General features: G+C 45.0%; 1 protein-coding gene across 1 annotated transcript in view; it reads left to right on the top strand.

Moving 5' to 3' along the window:
• Positions 1-854: 854 nt before the first annotated feature.
• ALK (ALK receptor tyrosine kinase) overlaps positions 855-20823 on the top strand; it is a 525427-nt gene continuing 505458 nt past the window's right edge. The window contains exons 1-2 of the mRNA XM_030799790.1: positions 855-924; positions 2314-2430. Of these exons, the coding sequence (XP_030655650.1) occupies positions 855-924; positions 2314-2430 (187 nt within the window). The remainder of the gene's footprint in view (positions 925-2313; positions 2431-20823) is intronic.

A 20823-nucleotide genomic window follows, 5' to 3' on the forward strand; every position in this document is an offset into this window, starting at 1 on the left:
CCTGTCACTTCAAAGCTACAAAAAATTTGAGATTAGCCGATGACTCAGACCTAGGGTCTAAGTGAATTTTTATTCACATGGGAGTCATTGCAGGGGATTGATTGTCCGAGTCTTCCCAGATCCTTCCCACTTGCCCTGTTCTGAAGCGTGCTCAGTGGTGGCGTCTGACCTCAGCCATTGTGCCGTGGGGGCCCTGCCAGGCCCTGTGGAGAGCCGAGGACCACCTGCACCAGTCTGTGGCCTGTGCAGAGTGGTGAAAGGAGCTTGGACTTCAGTGTCAGTTGATCTAGTCTTTTGACCCTGATTTCCTGTCTCCTGCTGGCTGTGTGGCTGTAGTCAAGGTAACTAACCTCTTTATGCCTCAATTTCCTCAGCATTCCTCAAAATGAGGACAAATAAACTTACTCACAAGGTTACTGTAAGAAGTAAACAAAATCACACATTTAAAGCACTTAGCATCATACCCGGTCCATATGTGCTCAATACATACTAATTTTTTAAAAGGCTAATAAACTTAACTCCACCCAAAGTAACCCTACGTGGCTTTGCATTCGCTTCTCTGAGCCCCATTGCCTATCTATGAAACAGAGGTGATGTGCAGGTGAAATGAGATGGCTTCTCTCTGCAACTCACGAGCACAGACTCTCACCCCTTTCAGTGCATTTCCTCCGAGCTGTTTTGCAGAAATGCTGCAGAAAGATGTACGGGGCACCAATCAATTCCGTTCTAATCTCTGTAGACCAAATATAAGAGAAAAGTAAAAATTCTCTCCTAGATACCCAGGAGCCAGCACTTCCAACTCAGAGCTATGGAAAGCAGAGATTAAAATGTTTTTTTAGGAAGTAGACCGTGGAATGCCCATCCTGTCCCAGTTGCAGGGCACAAGGGCCTTTAATAAGCATTGCCTAAGGGCAGCACCTGCAGGTAAAATAGTGGAGGGGTCTGGAAACAAGAGACTGCCATGTGTAATCAGGCCAGAGATTTCCTTCAAGTGTGTGAAGTGGGGTTGATCCTAAAAGGGAGTTAGAGGTGGGAGACCAGAACCTGCAAGAGCTGGTGCAGGGGGTAATGCGGAAGAAACTGCAGAGCAGGCAGACTGGGAAAATGCCTCTGCTACTGCTACTGCCTGCCTTTTCTTCTTTCTCTTCTTCTCCTCCTTTTCCTCTTCACAAAGTCCCTCCAAGTGGATTAACAGTTACCACCAGAGTAGCAGATCTGCCCATTCACCGTAGAACATGGCCTGTTGATATGAGGCAAACCTGGGCTCAGTTCCTGCTTCCATCACTTGCCTCTCTGGGTCTCAGTTGATGCTGTAAAATGGAGATGATCATTTCTACCTCAGAGAGCCATGGTGAATATCATGTGACATTATGTAGGTAAAGATTCCAGCATGGCACCTGTACCAGAGAAACTACAGAAGAAATGCTAGTTTCCTTCCTTCCCTCCTCCCTGCACTCAGTCTTGTGACACATCTATCTATGAAAGAGAACTAATTCTCAAATCCTTCCTTCTTTAACAAAAAAGGCTTTTTGTCTGCCATAAAACATTAGCAAATAGTGACTGAGCTTGGGATTTTCTGGAAAGCACTGTGTTAGAGCAGGCAGTGTGTGATCACTTGATTTGTAGATATATTGTAATGACTTTTCGACACACAAAATCCACTTGAGGTGCTGCTAAGGACAGGAATAATGCTTCCCTGCTGCTTTTCTTTCAAGCCTTCTTTCTGTCATGTAAATCAGAAACATTAATCCTTTTGGCTTTCTGGCCTCTTGGCTTTGGGAAAACTCCAGTCCCCTAGCTTCCCCCACAACCCTGAAAATAACATAATTGTTAAGAACTCATAACTTCAGAGTGCAATTTCAGCCCTCTCATTGATAAGGCAATAACTCAAGCAAACAATATTAGATGAAGTTACAAGTCTGAACATAAAGTAGGGATGGAGGCATTATCTGGACGAGATGAATTGGAGATCTCTGTAAAGCTGCACAAATTATTATAGGCAGAATAGACTTTGGGTAGAACTCTTAGACCAAGCCGTTAAGTGCCCTGGCTTCTAGTTCGTCTCCCAGAGATCCTCAGCATGGCCTTGGTAAGAACATTCAGACCCCTTAGATCTGTCTGCCCTTGGTAGAAAATGTACATCGGGGACCTGAGGTCAACTCAGTCTACTGGTGGCTCAATTTTTTCCCCCTCATCTTTCTGATGGATGTCATGAAAGCCCCTTATAAACTTCATTTTTGACTGATATTGAGTGACAGCTAAAAGACACACCCCAAGCACATGGATCAGTGTTTTCTTTGTTTTTATGTCCAGGTCATAGCTTCTTGGAATCACCAACAAACATGCCTTCTCCTCCTGATTATTTTACATGGAATCTCACCTGGATAATGAAAGACTCCTTCCCTTTCCTGTCTCATCGCAGCCGATATGGTAAGTACATGTTTAATAGTTACTTGAGATGCACCGTCACCATCTCGTAATAAGGACTTTGTGAGTTTCAGTTTGGGATTCATAGTGCTCCAGGGGATTCCCTCAGCTCCCTACATGCAAAAGAAGTCTTTCTGAACCCTCTGTCTCCCAGTGACGCTCAACCCCGTGGACCATTCCAGCCAGGCCATTCCAGCTGCATTCTGTATCCTGCTGGGAGCCAACGGCTTTGTGGCTGCCATATCCCTACCACTTAGCCTTTATGGTGTATAGTATTCCAGCCATCCCCTTATCAATCATTAGGGGAGATGCTCATTTGCATCTTGCCTGTGGCTTGCTTTCTGGTTCTAACCCACAGTGTTTCTAACAATCACAATCTCTCGCTCTCTTTTTTTTTTTGAGACGGAGTCTTGCTCTGTCGCCCAGGCTGGAGTGCAGTGGCACGATCTCGGCTCACTGCAAGCTCCACCTCCCGGGTTCACACTATTGTCCTGCCTCAGCCTCCCGTGTAGCTGGGACTACAGGTGCCCACCACCACGCTTGGCTAATTTTTTTTTTTTTTTTTTTTTTTTTTTGGTATTTTTAGTAGACACGGGGTTTGACTGTGTTAGCCAGGATGGTCTTGATCTCCTGACCTCATGATCCGCCTGCCTCAGCCTTCTAAAGTGCTGGGATTACAGGAGTGAGCCACCGTGCCCGGCCAACAATCACAATCTCTTAAGATGGGATTATTATTGTGAGCGTCACAGGTCTTCCAGGGCCCCTTACAGTTAAGAAGCTCCTTAAAGTTTCCCAAACATGTTCTTTGATATTATTTTGGTTCATTTGATTCTGCAACAGCATCCGACATGAAGAGACCAGGTCCAATTACATTTTTACAGATGCGGAAAATAAGTTTAATAAGATCACACAGAGTGGTTTCTCCAGCTACCAAGCCAGAGTTCTTCCCCTACTTTCATTTTTTCTCCCAGGTGCCACCTACCCAGCCTGGTAGGTCCTGTCCTAGGAGCCCTCAGGAGGCTGCCTTTACATGGTATAAGATTCCTCCTTCTCTGTGCTCATTCTAACAGTTGATAGTAGCTGGGTCTCTGCAGTGAGAAGATTTAGAGGAGAGAAGAGGCATTTCCAAATGAACATTTTAATTCTCTTGAACTCCTCTAGGGTGAACCCCATAAGGACAGGCACTAAGCTTGCTTTCCACTTTATTCTATCGCATGGAAGTTATGCATAAAGACTTACTAGTTTTTCAATGGCTACTTTCAATAGCAATAACCACAATTACTTTTGCACCAGCCTCATATTTATGATGAATGAATGCAAAAGGCCTCCAGAGATGAAACTCATTCATCAGGCCTGATTCAATTAAGTATCTATAAACCTGGTGTGGCACTGAGTTCTAGAGTCCCTTCTGGGCATATTTACCTATTCCTCTATGCAGTCTATACCCTTGGGCCTAAGCTATTTAAAATGCACCTAACAGAGATGTTCCACTCACTGTAGAAAAGCTTCCAGTCCAAAGCCTGCTGTCTCTCATCTATAACGCTCTTGGTTCATATTAATTGTACCTTTCTGTACCATATTTTGAACTTAAAAAAAAAATCCATCAAAAACCCTAGGGCAGTTTAGAATTATGTTCTGTGCTGGAATGTTTCCTGCGACTCTTAAGCAGCCCTCGCAGGAGAGAAAGATCAGTGGTTGTCAGGAGATTCCAGAAACGAATTACTTCCTGATTTTATTTAAGCCAGACACTGAGTGTCACCTTATGATAAGGGCAAGTACCTATAAATAATTGATATCTGGATCTTTGCATTGTTAATGCTTTGTGACCAGATTTGCGATACAACTGGTCTTCAGGTAACATTTTTGATTTTGCTCCCAAAGTCATTCAGTATCTCTACAGAAGGACAATTTTTATAAAATGCAGAACGCCCAAAGGGGCAAATCTACCCCCTCCATGCTGCAGAGGGTAACATATTTGTTCCCTGCAGAGCATCTTGTAAGAGGTTGCAGGTCAAAAGGAGAAAATCATGAAAGCTTATTAAGCTGCCTCCTACCCACAGCTTGGCCCTGATAAACCCATTTGTTGCTCCCTGAGCTTCATCCTCCTTATCTGTAAAATGAGGGTGAAATGGCATGCCACCTTAGGGTAAAGGAATTGATCTGGAGGTTTTTCAAGATCTCTTTCAAACTCTCCTTATGGCCTGGAATCCTCATGATTTCCCTTCTTGGCAGAGGAGAGGACCCAAACCATTGGCAGTTACTGCCCAAGTGCTGGGTAAGAGTACCCAAGTCACCACCATTGTTGCTATTGATTTATGGGGAAGGAGGAGCTGATTCTTCATTGGTGGTTCCTTAACTGATCATGGTGGGCATTCCAGAGGCTTTACATCTTTCTGCCATATTTAATTCAGCTGAGACTTATAAAGACATTACCACCACCATCACCATCTCTGTGTGCTTGGCCCTGTGCCTGATGTGGGAAGTGATGCAAACATAAAGACAGGTAAGGGTTGGCCCTTCCCTTTCAGCGCTCATAGGCCAGAGAAATCATTCCATAGGCAGCTAAGCCCATTGCCATAGTGTCCCCGGTGGGCTGACCTCAGAGCACAGACAAAGACTTGCCCCAAACCCACTGCAGAACAAGCTAAAGGCAGAGCTAAGGCCAAGAGTCTGGTCCCCTTAAGGATGTTGGCCAGAGCTCAGCCCACATGTCTGAATCAAAGAGGCCAGCCAAGTTGGGTGATAAATCCATACTTTTCAACTGCCGTGAAAGACATTTTAAGAAATGTTAACAACTTCATTAATTTTAAGGCCTCAAACTTGGGCAGATAAATTTGACTGGAAAATTGCTGCCTGAAGGGATCGTTCTTCAGACAGTGAGAATTCACCAAGTCTCTGCAAGTCCATCATGGAACTTCATGCTTGGCTGGCTGTCTTCACCTGCATTCTGGTGGGGGGATGTCAGGGTGGGGGAATGAGAGTGAGCATCAACAACCTGACCGCAGGTGTCCTGATGACCACTAGGCTAGGCCTCTCTTGGGTGAGCTGTCCAGTTCTGAATTGGAATGGCTTTCTTCTTTCCAGTGTTTTATCAGAAGAGACGAGGTGGAAAGAGGCTAATAAGATTTACTCACCCCTAGTATGTAATTATCTGCTTGAGGAAAAAGTTTGACCTACCTTTTTGAAGGCTCCCCATATTTCTTCTGATTTGTGTTGGGGCCTGATATGCTGTGTAAAATATATTCTCTTCCGTGGCTTTTGACATCAGATTCCAGTCCTTTCTCGCCTTTGTGTTGAATGACGAGTGCCCACTAATTTCATCATCAGCGAGCAAAGGGCTGCACATTCCTCCCCTAAGGCTTTGAGAGGGAGGACGTCTAAAGAAAGACTTTATTTTTCTTTTTATCATCAGCTCTAATGCCTTTAGACTTATTTATAGGCTTGGCTAAAGGATTAGGCTCTAACTACCTACCCAGATAAAAATCTGTTCCATCAGGTAGCACCAGATGCTAAAAGATTGAGGCCACTGGGGGTTTTGAAAGGCAGTTTTGATCACCTTCAGTTTTAGAGCCACAGAGACAGATGGTATCCTTTCCAGCTTTAAATCATATTTGCCCACTCTGAGTTTAGGACATCAACTTTTTAAACAGAACGATGAAAAGTTCTACCCATATGAGCAGGAGAAAGGGACTTTTAATTTATTTAAAAAAACAAAACATTATACATTGCAAAACTCTTTCACCCACTTTTCTCATTTAAGTTGTATTATAAAATTGCAGTAGATGAAAATTATTTTATATTTTATTTTTATGGAAATACAAATCGAGGGTCAAAGGAGTTTATTAATGTGCTTTCAATTTACAGGGTTAGGTGAGCCATTAGAAAAGAATGAACCTGGACTTTCTGACTCTCTGAGTGCTCTTTCTATCATATCACAAAGTTATTTCAAAGATGAGCTTTCCCTGCCTGGAGAGCATGCCCACTTCCTGGATGACCTGGTGTTTAGCTAAATGATCAATCTGATGTCTAAGACCTTGGGTAGCCATAGGACCAAGACTTGATATCACCAAATGGAGACTATCCCAGGCAGGCCAAGTAATTGAACCCTCTCTAACCATGAGTGGAATCCCCTTGGCACTGTAGGTAGTCTTGTCTTCTCTGCCCTCCCTCCCCATCCCAGACTATGGTCCCTGGGGATTGACTTGCCTCTCCCCACAAAATTTTGTTAAAGTTCTAGTGCCCTAGTACCTGTGAATGTGACCTTATTTGGAAATAGAGTCTTTGCAATCAAATAAAAATGAGACCATACTGGATTAGGATAGGCCTTAATCCAACATGATTGGTGTCCTTATAAGAAGATAAAACACAGGCACATATAGGGTGCACACCATGTAACTATGGAGTCAGAAATTAGAGTGATGTGTCTATAAGCCAAGGAACACCAAGGATTGCGGGCGGCATTGGGAGCTAAGAGGAAGGCCTGGAACAAATCCTTCTTTAGTGCTTCAGAGAGAGCATGGCCCTGCCTACATGTTAACTATGAATTTTTGGCCTCCAAAACTGTGAGAAAATAAATTTCTGTTATTTTAAGCCACTCAGTTGATGGTACGTTGTTATCACTGCCCTAAGAAACTGATCCAGCCCCCTAATGTCCAGAACATTGGCTCCTGGAAAAGAAAATATTCTTCCCAACATCCCAACATCTAAGCACAACAAAATAATTGTTAGATTTGAATAAAAGTTCTATTCAAACTTTGTCTGCTTTCCAGTCCAAGGAGACCTATCCAATTCAGGGGCTGGTGCTTTTAGAAAGAAAAATTAGACTCTTTAATTACTTTCCCTGCCACTGCCACCATCACCACCCATCCTGTTAATGTATCAATTTCTTTGATTGAAAAGACTATGTAAATTAAATATCTCTCTCTCAAAAAAAAAAAATCAGCCTAACACAGAATCAAAAATGGAAAACACAAAGGACCTCCAGCTCTGTATGGGATTTGCTTCATAGCTCTGGCAGGAAGACAGTTTGATCGCATTTCTGAAATTACGTATTTAATGTGGCTGGCCGTGATCAGCCATTCTGGTCCTCAGGAGCACTGGTGTCAGTGAAAAGCAGCTCCCTTGTGGACTGTTGTCAGGGTTGAAAGCTTCCTTACCAACTCCTCTGCCCCTTCCAGGCCAGGTCTTTTTGTGTTCTTTTCCTAGCCTTGCTCCACTGAGCTAGGGGGTCAAGCTCTTTCCTAGCTCATGCCTCTGTATTTTCATCTACAAGCTTGGTAAGCAAAAGATCTCTGCATGCATTCACCACAAAGGCTGAGTCCCAAAGGGGACAGTAATGCTGGCAGTCACACAAGACCAAGGATCAGGGACCAGGCTATCACCTTGGGGGCCCTGACCTGCTGGGAGCCAATGTACTCAATCCATGGAAATTCAATCTAAAGGAGTTGGCTTAGGTGTGTCAAGGAGAGACATGTTTAAAATGCTCCTCTTGGTCATATCCCTTTAAAACAAAGACACATAGAGCCATTCACAAATATGAACAATTATCTCTATGTTGGTGGCAAGCTGAGTAAGGAAATGCAGAAAGAAAAAACGTCAGAATAAAATATAAGAGAATGAATGACCATGTGACACAAAGGTGAGAAAAACAAGTCAGAAAAGATCCATTCAAAACACTTTTCATGAAAAGGGAAACATGATGAGGGGACAGAAACAGAGAGAGACACACAGGGAAAGAGAAAGACACAAAAGTAGGGGTCTTCCTTGGCTCTCTGACTGCCTTTTCATTTATTCTTTTTCCTGTTCACATGGGTTCAGCTCTCACCCTTGGGCAGGTGGCTTCCTAGTGCTTGCTTCAGTCTTGACTTCCCCCTGCAGAGGCCCTCCCGCACCCTCCACCCTGCCTGCATCATTTCCCCCTTAGCATGTCTCCACCAACACAGAATGGGAGAAGGGATGTCAACAGTCGTGGAGTGCTGAGTGTATGCTTGGTTGTGCTCTAGGCATGTCAGTGATAAAGACAAATAGGACACATTTGCTTCCCTCAAGGAGCTCTGGGGGAAGAGGTAAGCATGCCTGCTCTTTGACATATGCAGAAACAGAGGCCCAGGAACACAGAGGACGGAGGAACAGGTCTGTAGAGGACTCAAGAAGAGAGACGTTTTGGAGACTGTGGCAGCTGAACTGGACCTTGGACTCTAGGGAACACAGAGAGTCGTGAGAAGAGTGTTCTGGACAAAAGGGATGCATGTGCAAAGGTGTTTGGGAACAGGTCAAGCTCTGTGGCAAAGGTTGTAGAGGACCTGGGGTGAGGCTGGAGAGACAGTTACTCTGGGAATGCTCAGGAGTTGGGCATGTTCCTACACATGAGGCATAGGATGGAAAAGAAAGGGAAAGAGGAGAATCTGGAAGAGATTCTGGATGTAAGGTGAGCACCACTTGGTTTCCTATTCAGGAGAATCCACCTTGAGTAATTGAGATTACTTGAGTAATTGAAGATGTCATTGACTGGAACAGAGGAGAGAAACGTTTGGCAAGGAAAGATGTTGACCAAGACATCTACAGGGAGGAGGAAATGTGGTGAGATCCACCATAATCAAGTTACATTTGAAATGCCTTCAAGACAGCCAGGTGAAGATGGCCAGTAGAGAGCTGTAAACCCAGGCCTTGCCTTTGAGGAGAGAAGTGGATGGAGAGTTATTAACAGCAAAACTGAGGTTGAGGCCAGGCACAGTTGCTCACGCCTGTAATCCCAGCAATTTGGAAGGCCATGCAGGTGGATCACCTGAGGTCAGGAGTTCAAGACCAGCCTGGCTAACATGGTGAAACCCTGTCTCTACTAAAAATACAAAAATTAGCTGGGTGCACATGTGTCTCTAGCCTCAGCTACTTGGAAGGCTGAGGTAGGAGAATCGCTTGAACCCAGGAGGCAGAGGTTGCAGTGAGGCGAGAGTGTGACTGCATTCCAGCCTGGGTGACAGAACGAGACTCCATCATACACACACACACACACACCACACACACACACACACACAGATGCACACAGACTGAGGTTGAAGCTGGTGATTGGAGGTTGAAGACCCAGAGGAGATCCAGGATGTTTCATTTGAGAGGTAAGCAGAGGAAGAGGAGCATGAAACAGAGAGAGATGAAGAAATGGGAGACAGGAGGAGAACCAGGAGATGGTATAGTCACCTGTGTTAGTCTGTGCTCATGCTGCTAATAAAGACAAACCCGAGACTGGGTAATTTATAAAGGAAAGAGGTTTAATTGACTCACAGTTCCACGTGGCTGGGGAGACCTCACAATCATGTCAGAAGGCAAGTAGGAGCATTTTGTGGTAAGTAAGATGTGCTTACCTCTTGCCACATCTTACATGGTGGCAGGCAAAGAGAGCGTGTGCAGGGGAACTCCACATTATAAAACTATCAGATCTCATGAGACTATTCACGATCATGAGAACAACATAGGGAAGACCTGTCCCCATGATTCAATTACCTTGCACAGGGTCTCTCCCATGGCATGTGGGAATTATGAGAGCTACAGTTCAAGATGAGATTTGGGTGGGGACACAACCAAATCATATCAACACCAAAGCCAAGGAAGTGATGAATTTTTAGATGAAGGAATGTTGTATGTATGTGTGGTACCCCCAACATTCCAATCAGTTCTGTGGAGATAGAATCTCTCTCTGGGTCTAATGAACCAACAGTACCTAATAGGAAGGTTTGCTCAGTTTTAGCAGACATGACATGGCTCTTGGATTTAATAGAGCTTCCTCTTGGATACCATATAGCAAGTATTCACAACCAGCAGCTGGTGACCGCACTATAACCCCAAATTAGAACCGCACTATAACCCCAAATTAGAAGTGAGGTTGTGGACCTCACTTTATCCCCATATTCTCATGGAGAAAATTTTTATGTGTCTCCCTGCTACTTGGTGCCTCTGTGTCACACTTTTCCTTTTGTCTTAGTTATTTGTGGTCCTGCATTATCACTCTTCCTAGACTTTAAGCATTTAAACGTCAAGGAATTCACATCTTGTTTCCTTTTGCATACCTAATACTTCTCTCATGTTTTGTACTCATTGTGTACTCACTAGAGGTAATTGCAATGTCTGCTCAGCAGTTCAGGGACAAATGAGGAGAAAACTGAGGTCTCCCAATTCCCAAACTACAGGTTTCCAGCCCCCAAAGTTCTCTATTTTATTAAAGGACAGGGACATTCCCACGAGCCCTCTCATTTCTAGTCATGTTAATCAGTTTCAGGAAAGAAATGTGTCTAAGGGGAGAACAGTTCCTGAGCTGGACTTATTTTGGTTGAGGATTCAAAGCTGTGATTTTAACTACTTTGAGCAGGCTTGTTTTTTTTTTCTTTTCTTAACCTAAAAAAAATATTCAGCAGACATGAGTGAGCTGAGGAATTTCTCTTTTGACAGCTTTGGGACATCTGAGATACCGTATACAGAGCACTTCTAACCAACCTAGAAAGACATGTGTCCAAAACATGTTCAGGAAGAGGACTGATCAAGAGTGAGAAAAATGAGAGAAAATCCTCTTAAAATGTTTTGTCGAGAGCAACCTCAGGTGCAAAACTTTGTGTCAGAAGAGACCTCTAATTCACAGGACTTGAACCAGCCCATTTGGGTAGATGACTAGAATAATTTGGTCTACAAGAAGCTCATAGAAATTGTGAGCTGTCAGGGCCTTCTGTGGTCTGATCAAATAGCCACATCTGTAGGATGAGGAAACAGGCCTAGAGAGGTTAGTGATCTCCCCAGGACTAGCAGCAAAGCAGAGATTCAAACCCAGGCCATCTGCTTGGCAGAGCCCATGCCTAACCTCTCTACTGTAGAGGCAAGTGTTCATTTTCTTCTCAACAAGGGGGCTCACAAAGTATTTTCTCACATTTCAGTCCCATCTGTTGCTTTACACACCTCATCCCTTGAATACCTTGGGTTTCCAGCCCAGCAGAGTTTTGCTGCCCCACGGATTGCCTCAGTGTGGGGTCAGTGCCTTCCTGGTGTGGATGAACACATGGCCACACTCAGTCTAGTTGCCTCATAGTCACTTGGAGAGCACCTTAAAAACAGGATTCTGGTGAGGGTGTTCGCTGGACTGGAGAACTAGGTCTGGTAATCCTAGGGCTTTAACTCACCTCTGCATTGCCTATTTAAATCTTCTCTGGGCCAGGCATGGTGATTCATGCCTGTAATCCCAGCACTTTGGGAGGCCAAGGCAGGTGGATCACCTGAGGTCAGGAGTTCCAGACCAGCCTGGCAAAGATGGCGAAACCCCATCTCTATTAAAACTACAAAAAATTAGCTGGGCATGGTGGCAGCCGCCTGTAATCCCAGCTACTTGGGAGGCTGAGGCAGGATAATTGCTTGAACCCAGGAGGTGGAGGTTGCCATGAGCTGAGACTGCACCATTGCACTCCAGCCTGGGTGACAGAGCGAAACTCTATCTCAAAAATTAAATCAATCAGTCAAACAATCTCCTCTGTAACATCCCAACAAAAGGTCTTCCAGCCTCTGCCTGAAAGCAACACATAGAACCATAGCGGGGAAAACTCATCTCGGGGATCTGAGACGTGGAATGAATTCCCAGCTCTGATTCTTGTGAGTTGTATTACCTTCAGCCACTACCTACTCCTTTTGGTTCTCTATGTCATCTTTAAAGTGGAAGTGATCAGGATTACCAACTGACAGCATTATTGTGAGGACATGACGACAGATCTGAATGTGCCCAGGGCACAGCGAAAGGTGGGTTTTGGTGGCATGGCTCCATTTGCTCTAAGGCTCTTGCTTAAAAATTCTTTTAAGTCCCTAGTTTTGCCCTCTGGAACTTGAAAGCATTTTGCCTTTAATCACACTAGTATTTGAGCTGGGATTTAATTCATGCAGTTCAGCTTCAAAATTTATACAACTATACTGAATTAAGCAATATCAGTTCTTCACCTGCCTAGAATAACCTTATGTCCTCCTCTGTTCTTAGCAAACTTCCTAGTCAAACCCTTACTATCTGTTCAAATTGTTTCATCCTTCAAGATGCAGCCCAGCAGCTGCTTTTTCTGTGGACCTTTGGTCCTCCCAGGCAAAGAGCCTCCCTTGTTCTGTTTTCCCCAAGGCCTCTTAGAGTTAGGTATGGGCGAGTTCATCCCCCAACTGGACTGGGAGTCCCTGAAGGGTAGAAGGTCTGTGTTCGGGCAGCCTGGTAGCGTCCTGTGTTTTAAAACAAGAATGAAACCCCATGTTTACATTAACACCCAGCAGGTCCTGTCTCTTTAGAGACAGAAGAGTAAGTGGGGAGGTCCATCTGCATATTCTGAGGTCTCCCTTAACCACGAGGCTTCTCTTGTTGTCATGGATGCCACATTGCTCAGAGTTCATCTCCAACCTTCTGGTTTCAGGTATAAACCCATTTAGATAGATGTCGTATTGAGCAGTGATACAAACTGCTAAGGATTTCACCATGCCCTCTGGAGCCTGCTTCATTCTGTTAGAGACTTCCTTACCCAACACACACACACACACACACACAGACATATTCTGCATGAGTGTTTCCTGGAAATTGCAAGCAGAGAATTAAACTGGAAGTCCAATCTGGGTTCTTGTCTCAACTCTCTTACTGCTCCAAGCCCTAGGCCATGCCACCTTGGCCAAGTCCCTTCACTCTTCTGAGCCTTAATTTTCCCATCTATAAAATGAAGACGCTGAGCTAGTTAACCTCAGAATTAATTATTTTCAATTTTCTGTTCTGTGATTAAGAGCAGAGTCCTGTTTTTCTATCTGTAACATAGTAATGGTCACAGATAAGAGAAATAAGAATTCAGCTTTCCACGTGTATCTCCCATTGCAGTGTGCATGTGTGCACGTGTGCACACACACTGCCCTCTGAGGCTGTGTTCATGTAATTGATTGATGGAAGGAGACTTGGCCCTTCTTCTCTTCAGCTTGATTATAAGTGAGCTAAACAGATGTCTTGAATTGGGTGATTGGTTCCCAGATGCGTTCCAGGGAGCAGGCTGGTGGGAAGGAAGTGAATGATTTCAAGTTCTGGGGCTCTATGACAAATGAACAGTGGTTGTGGGCAAAGGGGGTAGGGGCCAGGTTGGATACTTAGTGTTATGAAGCAAGTGACAAGATGTTGATGGCAGCTGGTGGATTAATAACAAAGGTGACTGGTGAGCCAAGTACCCCTTAAGGAGATAATCCAGAAAGGGGGAGCCACAGTCCCTAATCATCTGAGCCTGGGCTGGAAGTCAGGCCCCCTGGGTTCCTCCTGACCAGCTGGCTAGAGTGAAGTTAGAGAGTTTATTTTGGTCACCTGCCCAAAGGGGCAATTATTCTTAGCATGGTAGAGATGGAAGAGACCTGAGAATCATTTTATTCCCCCACTCCATTTTAGAGATGAGGACACTGAGGTCTGGAAAGGTTAAGTGACTTGTGTGAAGTTATATCACAGAGCCAGAGCTAGAACCCAGATCATCTTGCTGGAGGTCTTCCAAAGGCAAGCTCAATCAGCCGTCACAAAGGAAAGATTGAGAGAGGAGCACACGTTTCTCCACCCCTTTTCCTTTTACGTTTCCAGCTGAAACAGGGCTTGAAACAAAGTTTTCTTCTTGCTGTGCTGGATATACTCCTTCTTATGTCCTCTCTGCCATTGCTGACTCCTGGAGACACTTAAAGAGTAACGGCAATGACGCCCATCATTAAATAAGGCCAAACTGTGTGCAAGTCACCATGCAGGGCGCTCAACATACACTATTGCATTTCACCCTCCTCACAATTCCAGGAGGTGGTCCCTGCTTTAATTTTTATTTTACAGTTGAAAAAATTGAGGCACAAAGGGATTAATTTTCCCCGACATGTGGAGCTAGTAATGGCACAGCCAAATTTCCAACTTGGGAGCCTGACCTCATGCAGGATCTGTGCTTATAGTTACTCCCTGCAGTGCCTCTCCAGACACCCTGGTGCCTCTCCCAGCCCCCCAAGAGGTTGATATAAAATAGGGCAAGGCTAGAAGGATGTCTGTTCTAGCCTGCTTCTCCCTGGGTCCTCCAAGGTCAAGTCAGGTCAGTTCATCCCCAGGTTCCTGGTGATAAATCTGAGGCACAGGAAGACACAGTGCTATGTCTGCATCACAGGGCCAAGGTGGTAAGAACATCCATCTATTAATATATGGTATCTCAGGGTTTCGAAAGCATGGCGACATTCATTACCTTATGCAATCATCACAGCAGATATATATATATATATATTTCTTTTTCTTTTTTTCTTTTTCTTGAGATGGAGTCTCACTCTGTCACCCAGGCTGGAGTGTAGTGGCACAATCTCGGCTCACTGCAACCTCTGCCTCCCGAGTTCAAGCGATTCTCCTGCCTCAGCCTCCCGAGTAGCTGGGATTACAGGCACCAGCCACCACGCTTGGCTAATTTCTGTGTTTTTAGTGGAGACGGGGTTTCACTATGTTGGGTAGGCTGGTCTCGAACTCCTGACCTCAAGTGATCCATCCACCTTGGCCTCCCAAAGTGCTGGGATTACAGGTATTTATATTATTTTTATCAAAATCATTAGTGTGATAATTCTCCCTGGTTTATCCATGAGAAAACCAAGACTCAAGTGGTTAAATGAATTGCCCCAAGCACAAGGCTGATAGGCCTGGAGCTGGGAGGCTTCCTAAGAATTCTCTAGTGAACTTTCCCCTTTGCTTCTGGCCCCATGCTTTCCCTCACCCTGTTCTCACTGTGGCTCCTGGCCTGAGAACAGACCTGCTCACCAGCAGGGAGCTTCCAGCAACCATCAAAAAGCAGTTTGTTGGCAGAAGAATACATGCAGGAGGAGACAACCCAAAAAGCTTTATTGGAGGTGAGTTGAGCCATCTGATCATTGGGAGATATTTGAAACCTAGCCATATATGTTTTTGCCAATTTATTCCAGAAAAAAATAGAATTTTTCAGAATTTTTCTACTTGTTTAAGATATTGTTTTATTTGTCATGCACAGCTTTGAATAATTATAACAATAACAATCACAGGACTAGAAGCAGAATTTTAGTACCAGCCTTGCAACCAGCCACTGTGCATTCTTTGGTGATCCCCATCATTCTCCAGCCTTTTCCTTCCTCTCAGAGGTCTCCAAGGTTCCTCATGATTCTGAAAGCCTACAGTTGGGACATTCTGATGAATCCCTTGAGCAAAGAGGATCCTCCCTGTGCCTCAGGATTAGTGGCCACTGAGAGAGTTCCCTTGAGCTGGGTACAATCTTTAAGGATTGACAGTGTTTTAAGAATGCTAATTTCTGGGTTTCCATTTAATGAAATGTAGCTTTACGTGTAGATCTCTCTAAGGGCCAGCTGTGAGAGAATTGCCATGTATGCATGATGTTTCATATGGTTCTTTATTGAAGACACTTAACCAGGCTTGTCAGGAATACACTGGCATTTTCCTATGCCATGAAGAAAACCAGTTGCAGCTGGAGGGGCCAGTAAGTGAAGCCTGAGGATGCATGACAGCTGGTGGTTCAGTACCTCTGACCAGCCCCCGTCTGGTGCTCCCTGAAGAGGTGACATTCAGAAAGACTTCTGCAGCCAGGAAAAATGCCCTCCACACTGTGTGTGAAGGACTCATTTATCAGTGGCACGGCCCTAAGTCAGTATTTTCCCTTGCCTGGGTCTTGTTTTTTTTTTCACTTCTCCAATGAGGAAATGGTTGACCTCAAATGTTGCTTAAAGTTCTAACAGCCTCTGACTGCAAATATCACCAAAAGGCAATGCCAACCTTACTTTGGTACAACAAAATCCTAAAGAAATGGTCATGGTCATGTGCCATCACCTCCTTCAGATTGACAATTGGAATACTATTTCTCAGGATTAACAGGAAGCTGTGCTCACAAAAGGCATGGTTATGCAAATTCAGAATCAGCCAATGTGCTTTGGGAATTTCTCCATTCTAAGCACATGCCTCATCATCTTAAGCCCTTTCAGCAGTTCTGGGAAGTGAGGCTTCTCACTGAGATGACCTGACTGAGGCTTAGCACAAAGCAGTGTCCCATATCACAGAGCTGACAAATGGCAGAATTAGAGTCAAATCTCAAGTCTTGTGCTGTATTCCTGTGAATCAATCATGATGATATTAAGGTCACTTGATGAATAAGACATATGGCCATAGACATATGGGAAAAGATTGTACAACTGATTGGTATCACAGACATCACCATTCAACAAGTGAGGACAGTCAGGCCCAGTGTCGGGCTCTGTATCCCAGTAGTTAGACATCAAGTCAAGATAACTGGAGACAGGGAAGCATTTTTAACAGGAAAATAACCCCAACACAAAATCACAATCATATTGTCATATTTTAAGTGAGTGGCAAGCCTGATAATTCTGTTTTCAGATGCAGATCCCATTGACCAAGTATTCAGTTAAATGAACTCTTACAGGCCCCTTCTGAAAACAGATACATCCTGATGGCCACAGAAACTTTGCCCACCCACCCTCAGTTTTCTAAACTGGGATCCCAAGCAGACCCAAGAAATACAGCACATATTCTGGAAGACATCAGTGATATGACTTGGCTGTGTTCTCCCACAAATCACATCTTGAATTGTAGCTCCCATAATCCCTACATGTCATGGGACGGACCCGGTGGGACGTAATTGAATCATGGGGGCAGCTTTTTCCTGTGCTGTTCTCATGATAGTAAGTCTCATGAGATCTGATGGTTTTATAAAGGACAGTTCCCCTGCACACACACTCTTGCCTGCTGCCATGTAAGATGTGCATTTCTCCTCTTTCGCTTTCTGCCATGATTGTGAGGCTTCGCCAGCCATGTGGAACTGTGAGTCCGTTAAGCCTCTTTTTCTTTATAAATTACCCAGTCTTGGTATGTCTTTATCAGCAGCATGAGAACAGACTAATACAATCAAGAAACCCAGAAGGGAACTTTAAGCCCTGGGCTTTATTACACTTGTGGCTTTGGCTTCCTGAGCCATATATCCACTGAGATTCAGACTGAGATCTTGGTGATGTGTCCTCGGACTCAGTCCTCGCCTAGGGCATCCCAGGCCCAACTTTATAGGTCATATCAGAGCCTTCAAGATAGCGAAGACACTCTGGCTCCTGTCCTGCCCCCAGCTTTGCCCTGCCTGTCCCTCTCTGGGCCCAGGTCCTTTCCTGCCTCACTTGCAGAGCTTGTACATTGTTCTAGTATGAAGTGCGGCCATTCAGAAGAATGTTGGGATTCTAAATCAGCACATTGGCTGATTCAGAATTTGCATACCATGCCTTTTTTTCAGCACAGCCTCCTGTCCATCCTGAGAAGTAGTATTTCAATTGTCATTTTGAAGGAGTTGATGGCACATGACCACGACCATTTCTTTAGTATTTTGTTGTACCACAGTAAGGTTGGCTTTGCCTTTAGGTGATACTTGCAGTCAGTGGCTGTCAGCTCTGCCTCACTTGTGGAGCTCGTACACTGTTTCCTGCCTCACTGCAGCCACAGACATGTCCATGTCTGTGGCTCTACATGAGGGGAGCTATGTCTGCTGCCTTTTCTATTGGTGATCCCGTTTGTGACCTACTGAAATCAGGGCCTCAGGACTCACAGGAAGGAAGCACATCAGTAAAAGACCACATAGTCCCTTCCTATCTGAGTAACATCAGATGTGACTTCACTTCTCTGAGCTCCAATGCCTTCATCTGTTGAATGGAGATAAGAATCCTGACTAATTCATAGGGATTAAATAAGATGATCATGTAAGGTGCCTGGCTTGGTGACCAGCCCCAGTGAGCCCGTGGCGAGTGTTATTACTTATGAATACACTTCCCACACACCTTCACAGAAGTCCTCTCCATGGGGGTCAGGGCTTTTCTATACACACTACAGCATGCATTGCCAGGAACAAGAAAGTAAGTCAGACCTCCAGCTTTACTTCATAATAAGAGACAAAATCAAGAAGGATGAAGTGTTATGGAATTGATGGGCATGGCATTCTTCTCTTTTTTATGACTCTTCTTTTTCATTCTGCAGTACTTGTTTCCAAAGCTCACGGTGGCCTGAGGCTGCGAGGCCTCATCCGAGGGGCTGATGTGGACCTGCCCCGGGGGGCTGCCCTTTAAGGCCCTGCCACTGTACATTCACCTGGAAACTGGGCAATGTTGGAGGGGATGTCTTTAAAACTAAGGGGAGCTGCTGGTCCTCTACCTTGAAACTGACCCAAGGTGATTTAGAAAACCAGTAGGATTTAGGAAACTAGTCTCTGGGTTAACAGGCTTAGGGTTAAGGCGGCATAAAGGGCTTTGATCCAAGGGATTCTGGGGAAATCTGAGGTCAGTCTGGATACAAAGGAGGATTGTTGAATATTCTGAGCCCACTCAAGAGGAGACCCAAGTGTCCAAAATGCACCCAGCTCCCTACTCCCCTTTTGTAGTGTTACAGAGAATAGCTAGAACCTACATGCAATCTCCTTGAGTGTCTTGGCCTGGCACATGGCCCCAGTTGGAAGGCCTCCATCTCTGCCTGAGTAACCAATGCTGGGCTTCCTAGGCACAGGCCTTGGGCTTGACTGCTTTGGGAGTCTCACACATTCCTAGAGGCTATATTTCCACCCTCGGGTTCAGAGTGTTCAAGGTGGGTGGTCATTGACAACTCTTCTACAGCCAGGGGGTTTTGATAAGGGAGACTGGGTATGTCTTTGGGCAAGCTCACCACCGTGGTTTTCTGATACTTACCACAACATTTTTCTGAATGGCTGTGCTTCATGCTAAAACAATGTCTAGAAGCTAACTGTTAATGAATTCAGTCTTTAAAAATGTGATTCACATACTGGGAGATTTCAGGAAGTGAGTATCAAATGATAAAAATGCATGAACACACACACACACACACACACTCACTCGTTCATCCTGCAACCATTATGTGCAAAACTCACATAAGCTTTCCTTTTTGTTTTTTTTGAGATGGAGTTTTGCTCTTGTTGCCCAGGCTGGAGTGCAATGGTGGGGTCTCGGCTCACCGCAACCTCCGCCTCCTGGGTTCAAGCCATTCTCCTGCCTCAGCCTCCCAAGTAGCTGTGATTACAGGCATGCGCCACCACACCTGGCTAATTTTGTATTTTTAATAGAGACAGGGTTTCTCCATTTTGGTCAGGCTGATCTCCAACTCCCGACCTCAGGCGATCCGCCAGCCTGGGCCTCCCAAAATGCTGGGATTACAGGTGTGAGCCACTGCACCCAGCCAAGCTTTCGTTTTTAATTCTTTGAGAATCTGGAGGCAAACCAAGTCCCCCATTGAGTGTGATGTACATTCAACCTCCTTCCATAGGAAATCTGCCTCTTGGGATGACAACAAATCCTTGTTTAGGGGCAGCAGCTCCTGAGCAGAGGCAGGCTGAGTGGTCTGTAGGTTTGGTTGTGTCGGCCCAGGGTAAGCCTATAGAATCACTGACCTTCAGAGATGAAGGGCACCATGGAGGGTACATGCTCCATTTCTTTCATCTTCCAAATGCAAAGAAACAGGCCTAGAGACAGAAATGGACCTGCTGGGGTCTCAGCTGCTCTGTGCAGGACCAAGCCCAGAACAATCCTCACTGCTTTGCTAGAGCCCTTTCCATTCATAGCTCTTGACGCTCCTCTCAGCTGGCAGATCTTTTCCGGAAGGTTCCATTACCTTACCTTTCTTCCATGATGGAAATGACAAAAAAGTAGGTGACAATGATTTCACATATGTGATCGGCAGGTCCTGGAAAGTGTGTCTTTTTCTCAATGCTCTTTTTCAATGGTCAGATTCTCTTGGGTCAAAACAAAAAAGGTCAGGATCTCTGGATCCTCCTGAAGGTCATAGTCATTCTGCAAAATGGGCCTGACATTGAGAAAATATAGATCTGTCCCCTATCATGGAGAAGCCTTTTCAGATATGAAAAGTTTACAGGTTTTGGGTCTAAGAATAACCAAGATAAAACAATTCATAGGTTTCTCATCTCTTGTGTAATTTAATCTTCAGCCCTAAATCGAGATTCTGAAGCTGCAGGAGAGAGATGAACAACACTGGATATTCTGCATTATCCAGTTCTAGGTCACTCTCTGGGTCTGCCTTGGGGTAGTCCTTTCATTTGGGGGCAAGAAAACTTTTTAAGCCTCAGCTTCCTCACCTATAGAGAGAAGAAGAAACCATCCACTTCTCAGTGTTGTTCTGCAGATGAGGTACAGTGATGGAAGGAAAACACCCAGTACAGTACCTGGAAGACCGCCAGGAGGGGCTGAGGGAATGTAGTTTCCCACCTCTGCCCCTCGGTGGGTGTGGACCTGCCTCTGCGGTTGGATTGCTTAAGGCTGAACACTATACTGAAGCCCTAGACCCCTCCGAATCCCTCCTGTAAAATAGATTCTACAGTCTCT

Source organism: Nomascus leucogenys, chromosome 19 (genome assembly GCF_006542625.1).
Source record: "Nomascus leucogenys isolate Asia chromosome 19, Asia_NLE_v1, whole genome shotgun sequence".
Taxonomy (NCBI): domain Eukaryota; kingdom Metazoa; phylum Chordata; class Mammalia; order Primates; family Hylobatidae; genus Nomascus; species Nomascus leucogenys.